The 9,209-nt window shown below is 51.0% G+C and overlaps 1 protein-coding gene across 1 annotated transcript; it reads left to right on the plus strand.

Annotated features, from left to right (window-relative positions):
* Positions 1–696: 696 nt before the first annotated feature.
* LOC128333403 (uncharacterized) lies at positions 697–3,753 on the plus strand. The gene is made up of 7 exons (XM_053268892.1): positions 697–796; positions 972–1,124; positions 1,349–1,468; positions 1,570–1,678; positions 2,002–2,064; positions 2,332–2,523; positions 2,818–3,753. Exons 1-6 carry the CDS (start codon positions 710–712, stop codon positions 2,514–2,516), a joined length of 717 nt encoding a protein of 238 aa, XP_053124867.1. The 5' UTR covers positions 697–709; the 3' UTR covers positions 2,517–2,523; positions 2,818–3,753.
* Positions 3,754–9,209: the final 5,456 nt, after the last annotated feature.

The raw sequence follows: 9,209 nt of genomic DNA on the forward strand, positions 1-9,209 counted from the left end.
GGTGAGCAGCGTGTTCCTCAGGGTGGGCTTCCCTGAGAGGAGGGTCTGGCCCCAGAGGCTGATGGATGTTTTCCTCCTTTCCCTCTTTTAGCTGCTCCTGAAAGACCAAGACTTTGCTGCCTTAGAGAAGACCTGGACGCTCCTGGTAGCGTGGCTAGTCCACCCCAGCCAGAACATCCGCTACCTGAGCGAAAGGGGACTTCTCCACATTTATGGCACCCTGAAGGCGGTGAGTGACATCCCTGGGCATGGAGCATCCCTAGGCATGGAGACTCCTCTCTTTGGGGAGACCTTCCTGAGGCTGGTGCTCCTAGGCATCCCCAGGTGTGATGGGGAGATTTCTCCAGTTGGGTGGATTCAGTCTGTGGAACCCTTGCCACAGGACGAAGGAGAAATCCTTAAGGGAAGGCACAGGAATGCATCTCTCAGTAGGAGCCTGATTCCCCACGTGCTCCAATGCCACCTTCTCCCCGCTCTTTGTGCCTCTGGGATGGCTTGAGTCATCTCCTCCCCAAGGCAGTGGATGGTGGCCAAGCAGCATCAAACACGGACAGCTCTGTGGTGCGTTTAGCAGCGGGTGGACTAGCATGTTTTTTCTAGGAGCCACCTTTTCCCACCCTAGGCCAAGAAACCCCAGGATTTTAGTGCCGGGATCCTGGCAGGGCTCAGGACCTCCAGTCTGGAAGCCACTTTGGGGGTCCTGGCCTTCATGGAGCGGCTGAGGCACTGTCCATCAGAACACCAGGCCACGGTGAATGCTGTCCTGGCTGCCCTGTGCCGCCCTCTCTTCCACCACGTGAGTACTTGCACGCCAGCCCTCTGCCCCGGCTCTATGAGGGCCGGCCAACCTGCAGGTTCCGACTGGGTTGGAGAAGGGAAACCAGACACCCCCTAGAGACCCATGCAAGCTCTTCATCAATTATGGAGGTGAGGAATTCCTCCCTAATAACAAGCCCTGTTCTTCTTTGTAGGAGGAGGCTAAGATCCGAAGGGCAGCCATGAGGACCCACCTGGATCTCCTGCAGCACCGCCACCACCACCATCATGAGGGTACAGAGGAGAACATCACGACCCTCATCGCGGTGCTGATGCATGTGGAGGATGAAGACCTGGAGGTAGCACAGGTGAGGGCACACTTCTTCCTGCCACCCCTACAAAGGTGTTTAGGCTTCCCCAAGTCCAGCCACCCAGTGGCAGGCCCCAGAGTTAGCCTCATGGGGTGGTGAATCCACGAGCTGTCCCGCTGTGGTTTGGCCCATCCAGGCCCTACTCCTTGAAGCCCCCTAAGAGGTTTCTTGGAATCCCTTGGCAGCCTTTTTCACTCCCATTCCGGTCTTTCTTTTGGCAGGCTGCGAAGGACAATCTGAGCCTCCTGGCGGAAGCCCTCCTATGGCACCTGGAGGGCAAGCTGCTGGCGCGGGACTCTTACAGCCTGCAGGAGCTGCTCCACAAGATCGCCAAGCGTCTGGTAAGGGCAGCCCCTCCCTGTCCATCCCTCGGCTCAAATGGCTCAAGGACCTTTGGGCGATGCTTTGCTCACTCGGGATTTGTCTTTGCTCTTGATCCCAGATTCGGCAGCTCGGCACAGAGATCGCCGTGGAGATGGAGGCCACCAAGATCCTGGGCTTCTTCCGCAGCGAGCAGCCTTCAGTGAGGAGAACGGCTGCCCTGCTGATCGGTAAGCGAAACAAGACTTTTGGGTCTCCCTTAGTGGGTCGTCTTGGTGGGCAAAGGTTCATTCTCTTGGAAGGCACTGCCAGAAGGGTGTGGAGGGGCAGGAGCTGTTCCCTCCCCAGGAGGACTGGCCCAGTGAGCGTTAGCGAGGTCTCTTGGCTTAATTTCCTTCCAAGGTGCCGTAAGAGTCCCTGGAGGAATGGCTCAATCTGTCAGTCCCAGAGGGAGCAGAGAGGGGAGGACTTCCTCTCCTGAATGATGGGAAGTGGGCTGTCCATGCGCAGGGTCCTGAACTGTGGTCCCATTTCCTTCCACCCTTGTTTTTAGGTCACCTGGTCCACAAAAAGGGCAGCATCCTCACTGAAGGGAACATAGAGACCTTCCATGCTGGTAAGTGCCGGTTTCTGGGTGGGAAGGGGAAGTTTCTGTGAGGGGAGAGGCCTAGATTTAGGGACCACAGAGCTGGAATGGGCCACCTGTCCCCTCAAATGGAAGGTCCCGCTTGCATCCTCAGGGATGCTCAGCAGTAGGGTTTCCCAGAGTGCAGGGGAGAAAGAGTCAGGACTTGCGCCCTCTTGGTGTGGAAATGGTGGGGCTTGGCCAAGGGTGGGGTGATCTCTTCATGCCATTTCTGAACCTTCTCCTTCATCCCTCCAGCGCTGGAGAGCTTGCTTGGCGACCATGACCCCGAGGTCGGGAGAGTTGCCTGCAAGACAGAGAAGATCGTGAAGAAGGCCTTTTCCCTCCACTCCCGGCACGGGCTGCGGGCTGCCGTTCGGCGCTTGTGGGCGGGCTGTAAGAAGAAGAGACACCCGCCAGAGTACGGTGATCTCTCCACCTGACCGACTGGTGAGCAGACCAAGGCAGGGCTTCACTTGAAGGGGCCCCGATGGTTAGGGAGGGGGCTGGGGCTGCAGGAAGGGTGGGCAGGAATCTGGGCAACCCTCCCTCGTGTTGGAATGCCAACTTCGGCCCTTGTGGCTGGTTGTACCAGTAGCCCAAGGGAAAGAGGAGATCTCTCTCTTCCCTCTGGGAAATGAGGACACGGATATTCTGCCAGGAGTCCCTGGTGCTTGGTGGTGTCATGGGGGAGAGTGTGAGAAGACCCCCCATCTCTGAACCAATGTCCTTCTCTCTTTCCAGGAACAACAGCCCCGTGCTCTCCCCTTGAAGATCTGCAGCTGAAGGGAGGTTCAGGAAAGACCATGCAGCGCAGGGGCCTCCCAGAAGACCTCCTCCAACCGCGTGGACACAAGATCTGTCCACAAGAAGACATCCAGCAGGGAAGTGCAGTTCTGTCTGAGGAGTGAGGGGGAAGCAGGCTCCACTCCCCTGGCCCAAGGAAGCCCCGCCTCTGGGGTGCAGAAGCCCCTCCCCTTGCTTCTGCTGGCAGGCTGTGGGAGGAGCCTACAGGACCACCCTGCCCCCAAGTGGCCCTTTGGAACCATTCTTGGGCTTCCCTTGGGTCCGGGGAGGCTGTGTGGCCCCAGCAGGAGAGCAAGGTCACCGCCTCCCTCCATTCCCACCAGCTGGCCAGGGAGCACCCCCTCCTCCTTCCACCTTTCTCCCCTTCCCCAGCGGCCTGGCTTCCCCTGGCAGGGGAAGCCCCATCCAGGCATCCGCCCCCTCCCCTGCCGAGGGTGTGCTCCTCCCCCCCCCACTCCCGCAGCCACGCCTCACTCCCCCCTCCGCTCCCTCCTCCTTCCTCCCAAACCGGTGCAGCAGCAGAGGAGCCTGGGAGACTCTGGGGGCCCCCTGCAGCCCCAGTAGCGCCCCCTGGTGGTGCCCGGTGGCAGGCCAGAGAATCCTCCTCTCCCTCCTGCTCCATGCTGTGGCTGCACAGTGGGGAGCCCGAGGTCAAGCAGAATTCTCTGGCTTGCCCCCCCCCTCAACCCCCAGCCCCCTGCCCAATCCCCACTTGCTGGGCTGCCGGAGTGGAAAGGGAGGAGGAGCAGGGCAACCCCACTGACGCTGCTTTGTGCTTCTTGCAGGCTTGTGCTGCTGCTGGGAGGCTGGAGGAGTCGATCCGCCCCAGAAGACGAGACCAAGTGAACGTGCCTGCAAGGAGCGGGGGTGGGGGGGGTTGGGGGCTGGCTGGGACTCCCCCCAATTTTGTTTGCCCTGCCATTCCCTTCTTCTGTGTGACCCTGGGCTTCCTCCCTTCCCTCCTTCCCTCCCTCCCTCCTTCTCCCTCCCAGGGGCAGAATGGGCTTTGCTGGTCGCCCTGTTGGGGGCCGAGTAGGAATTTTTGGCTTTCCAACAGATTGGCCGAGATGGAAAGTTTTTTTGCCTACTCCATTCTGTCCTGTTTTGTTTCCTTTAGTTAGAAAGTTAAGTGACGACTTGTAACCTATTTAAGTATATTAATAAAGTTGCCACTTTGTTAACAGCCAGTCCTTTCTGAGTTCCTCTTTTCTTCTCGTCTCCCTTGGAGCGTTTGTGCCCACAGACTCCCAAGCTCACCACTTGGCTGAGGGAGACGCTGCTACACTGCTACAGGTCCATGCAAATGCCTCTTGCTTGGAAGCACTCACTCAGACAATTGGCTTGGATCACTCCAGAGGAGCCCACTTGAGGTTTGCCGCCAATGAGGTTTGCTGAGCACAGGATCCTGGGAGCAAGCTGCACCTTCCAATCGAGTGCCCGGAAAGCACAGCCTTGGCAAGGCCTGGCAAGCTTACAAACCAACACTGACTGCCTCCAATACAGCCAAATATGACATGTGATTCCATTCCAGTGATTAAAAAGTCCTGCCAAGTATGAAATGCCATTTGTGCAGGAACAAGGCCTTGACCTCCTCTTGTGCTCTTCAAATTTCTGTTTTGAATTTGTATTTGCTTCCTTCCTGTGCTCTGTAATAAGAAGCTGGCAGGGATCAAGAGTTCACAGCTCCCCTTTGACAGTTTGGTCTGGTTGGGGAAAGAGTCCTGCTGTTTGGTTTTTGGAGGGAGGAGAGGGTTGGATTGGATTGGTTTGGTTTTGTTTTTTTAATGGGGGGAGCTCGCTTTTATTTTGATTGGTTGGTTTGTTTGTTTTTTCAAATTCAATTTTTATTATTTTTAACAATATTAATATGTCATTGATTACAAATAGACAAAAGTGGACTTCCCGCACACATCTCTTCGTGAATCATCAGCTATAAAGTTTACCCTTGCTATAATAATAATTCAAAACATAAATTTAAATCCTTACAAACACAGCTAACCTATCCAACCTTCAGGTTTTTTTTACTAAATTTCGAACCCTGCTGTAAAGTCCATAGTAGGAAAATAGTTCTTTAGATACAACAAGAATGGTTTCCAACCTTCTTTGAAGCATTCCAAATTTTGGTCTCTTATTAGTGTTGTAAGTTTTGCCATCTCCGCATATTCCAAAAAATTTATCAGCCAATCTTCTTTTGAAGGCACTTCATTACTCTTCCATTTCTGTGCATATATAATTCTAGCCGCCGCCGAAGCGTACATAAAAAGCGTTGAATTACTTGTAGAAATGGCACCTTCTATTATTCCCAGCAGGAAGGATTCTGGCCTCTTAGGAAATGTCATTTTAAATATTTTCTTTAACTCATTATATATCATCTCCCAATATGCTTTAGCCTTCCCACAGGTCCACCACATAGGAAAAAAAGTGCCTTCAGACTGTCCACACTTCCAACATTTGTTTGATACATTTTTATACATTAATGCCAATTTTTGGGGTGTCATATACCATCTATACATCATTTTGTAATAATTTTATTTTAAAGCATAACATGCAGTCAATTTTAAATCGGTTAGTTTCGGAAAATTGGAGGGGGGGAAGAGAATAAAAGGAGGCTCGCCTGCAGCAGAAAGTTAGTGAAAGCTGGAGGAAGAGTTTAAAGTTGGCGCTAAAGCTGGAATTAGAGCTGATTAGGAGTAAGACCCTGAGGCTATTCACATGATAGTCCTGGAATGCGGAGGGCGGGCAGTGGGGTAGGCAGAGTCCAACTCATCTTTCCCCCAGATGATTCTTCTGCTTTTCTTCAGGTATACTACCATGCGCTCACATGATCCTCACTGCTCCCAGCAGTGTGGATCTTTGGAGGCTGGGATGACACATCCCAACCTTTGGATATCCCACAATGCATAGTGTGTCGAGCGTGGTGCACTGGGGGATAGGAACATATGAAGCTGCCAGTCAGACCATTGGTCCATCTAGCTCAGTATTGCCTACACAGACTGGCAGCAGCTTCTCCAAGGTTGCAGGCAGGAATCTCTCTCAGTCCTATCTTGGAGATGCTTCCAGGGAGGGAACCTGGAACCTAGATGCTCTTCCCAGAGCGGCTCCATCCCCTGATGGGGAATCTCTTATAGTGCTCACACATCTAATCTCCCATTCAAATGAAACCAAGGCAGACACTGCTCAGCTAAGGGGGGAAGAAACGCTTGCTACCACAAGACCAGCTCTCCTCTCCTCTGAGACGGGCGCTCTAGGCACCCATCTCTGTGTGCACTCAGGCAACAAGCAGCCCGAGCACCCATCTGATCCCAGTGCCAGGGTAAAGGGCACGCTCGCACCCTAAACTTTGTCTAAAGGCCGGGCTTCAAAGTGGGGTTAGGCGGGCCAGCAGCACCGTGAGCCATAGGGATGCCTGCGCTGCAGACGAGCAGCCTGGGTTAAACTGCTTCTGGGAACCGTCTTCCTGAGAAACATAGCTAGAACAGTGAAGAGGGAAGCAGACGCAGGAGAAAACTGGCCCCCACCCGCACCCCGATCAGTTAAGAGCAGAGAGCTGGAAATCACGGAGCTGGAATTGCATCTGCTTTGCTCGCAGAAGGTCCCAGGTTTGATCCCTGTCGTCTCCTAAATCTGCTTCCTTGCAATTTCACCCCATGGAATTTCTAATCCAATTTCTAATCCAGTACTCGGGGGCAACAGAGAAAAGCTGCCTGTGACCTTGGAGAGCTGCTTCCAGTCAGAATAGACAATATTGTGCCAGAAAGCTCTGAGCCAGGCGGACCCAGGGTCTGACTTGGTATAAGGCAACTTCCTCTGTTTCTACTGGGGGCAGGACCAGAGTTGTGAAGGCCTGGAAGGATGGTCTTCAAATACCCAGAAGATCATGGAAGGAGGAGGGAGGAGTTCAAGAGATGCATCATGACATTTCACAACAGAAACGGAAGAGGAGCAATGTGATATCCATTGTGAAGCACTAAAAAGGACTGTAGAAATGATAAATTCTGAGTGTGTTTTCTCTTATGCAAACTACTTGCCTTCCCTTGGCACATTATAGTTGCTGCACAAGGGTGTGGTCTGGTTTCGTTGCACATCTCGACTGTATGCTAGAACACTAACTCATCATTCTAAGGTCAGGGGTCCTCATATTTGGGTCTCCAGATGATACTGAACTACAACATCCCTGGCCACCATGGCTTTATCGAAGAAGGAACAGACTGGTTCTCTGTTGCTCCTGAGGGCTGGGCTACTAGAATCCATGGGTTGAAATGGCAAGGAAGCAGATTTAGGCTAGGCATTAGGAAGAATTTCTTAATTCTGCCTTTGTATGTAGTCCGGAAACTTCAGTTAGTTTAGAATGCGGCTGCCAGATTGGTCTCTGGGGCAACCCGGAGAGACCATATGATGCCTGTTTTGAAACAGTTACATTGGCTGCCAATATGTTTCCGGGCAAAATACAAAGTGCTGGTTATTACCTTGAAAGCCCTGAACGGCTTGGGTCCAAGATATCTTAGAGAGCGCCTTCTTTTACATGATCCCCACCGCACGTTAAGGTCATCTGGGGAGGTCCGTCTCCAGTTGTCACCGGTTCGTTTGGTGACGACTCAGAGGCGGGGCTTCTCTGTAGCTGCTCCTGGCCTGTGGAATACACTCCCAGCAGAAATTGGTAATCTTGATTCTTTGCTGACCTTCAAGAGAGCCCTTAAAACCCATCTGTTTTGCCTGGCCTTTCAGGGATTTTAATCAGTTTTTAATTGTTTTAATGTTAACCTGGTTTTCAGGGTTTTAATTGTTTTGATAGTTTAATTGTTTTTTAAGTTGTTTTAAATTGGTAATTATATTTGTATCTCTGTTTTAATTGTTTTTAATGTTTTCTGTTTTAATTGTAAACCGCCCTGAGCCATTTCGGAAGGGCGGTATAAAAATCAAATCAAATCAAATCAAATCAATCAATAAACAAATAAATAATTGTAAGAGCTGTTCGACAGCGAAGCAGTCTCCCTCATGCAGTGGTAGGCTGTCCTTTGCTGGAGGTTTTCAAAGAGAGGCTGGACAGGCATCTGTCAGAGCTGCTGTAGCAGTTTCCTGCACGGAGTAGGGGAATGAAGAACTCTAAGGTACCTTCCAGCTCTGACATACTATGATCCTGTGATTCCATGGGAGTTGTACATAGGAACATAGGAAGCTGTCTTATACCAAGCCGGACCATTGGTCTGCTTAGCTCACTATTGTCTATACGTGTTGGAGATGGAGTTCCAGTGCATCGACCTTTTGCACCAACTAACCTAATGGCAACTAGGGGCATTGGGATCAGAGGGAGCTAGTCAGGGTCTCCTCACCAGTCTCTGCTTGCCTCTACTCTATGAACCCTGCTTTGACTCCTCAGGTACCTCCTGTGTTGAGTCAATCTTCTTTGTTTCCTCCTAGAGAGATGATGGAGACATATCCCCCTCTCTCTCCCTGATTGATTGATTGATTGATTGATTAAGTGCTGTCAAGTCAGTGTCGACTCTTAGCGACCACATAGATAGATTCTCTCCAGGATGATCTGTCTTCAACTTGGCCTTTAAGGTCTCTCAGTGGTGCATCCATTGCTGTCGTGATCAGGTCCATCCACCTTGCTGCTGGCCATTTTCTTCTCTTGCCTTCAGCTTTCCCCAGCATTATGGACTTCTCAAGGGAGCTGGGTTTTCCCATAATGTGTCCAAAGTATGATAGTTTGAGCCTGGTCATTTGTGCCTTGAGTGAAAATTCTGGATTGGTTTGTTCTGTGATCCATTTGTTTATTTTCCTGGCTGTCCATGGTATCCTCAAAAGTCTTCTCCAGCACCAAAGTTCAAAAGTGTCAATACTTTTTCTATCTTGCTTCTTAAAAATCCAGCTTTTGCATCCACAGAGTGTCACGGGGAAAACAATTGTCCAAACTATTCTAATCTCTGTAGGTATAGACACGTCATGGCATCTAAATATCTTTCCCAAGGCCTTTATTACAACCCTGCCAAGTGCTAGTTGAATAAATGATGATGATGATGATGATGATGATGATGATGATGATGATGATGATGCTTAGTACCGCAAGACCAGCTCTCCTTCTCAAACAACTTCTGGGAATCCAAATTTAAGAAGAATTTAAGAACGCACCTAACTTGGATGCTCTCTGCCCTGAAACTTCCCACGTGGACAGTTTGGTGTATTAGCATCATTTTCGGTATTGTGGGCCGCCTCCCCCTCTTCAGATTGCAAGTAAGATTTCATTCATTCATTCATTCATTCATTCATTCATTCATTTGATTTTTATACCACCCTTCCAAAAATGGCTCAGGGTGGTTTACACAGAG

The sequence above is a fragment of the Hemicordylus capensis genome, chromosome 7, assembly GCF_027244095.1.
Source record: "Hemicordylus capensis ecotype Gifberg chromosome 7, rHemCap1.1.pri, whole genome shotgun sequence".
NCBI lineage: Eukaryota > Metazoa > Chordata > Lepidosauria > Squamata > Cordylidae > Hemicordylus > Hemicordylus capensis.

Bases quoted from the DNA above. Each gene is read 5' to 3' on its own strand.
- LOC128333403 (XM_053268892.1), top strand. From the start codon at position 710: ATGGAGCGGCTGAGGCACTGTCCATCAGAACACCAGGCCACGGTGAAT. The intron at 1,469-1,569 runs GTAAGGGCAGCC...TCTTGATCCCAG, and splicing joins ACAAGATCGCCAAGCGTCTG to ATTCGGCAGCTCGGCACAGA. The intron at 2,065-2,331 runs GTAAGTGCCGGT...TCATCCCTCCAG, and splicing joins CATAGAGACCTTCCATGCTG to CGCTGGAGAGCTTGCTTGGC.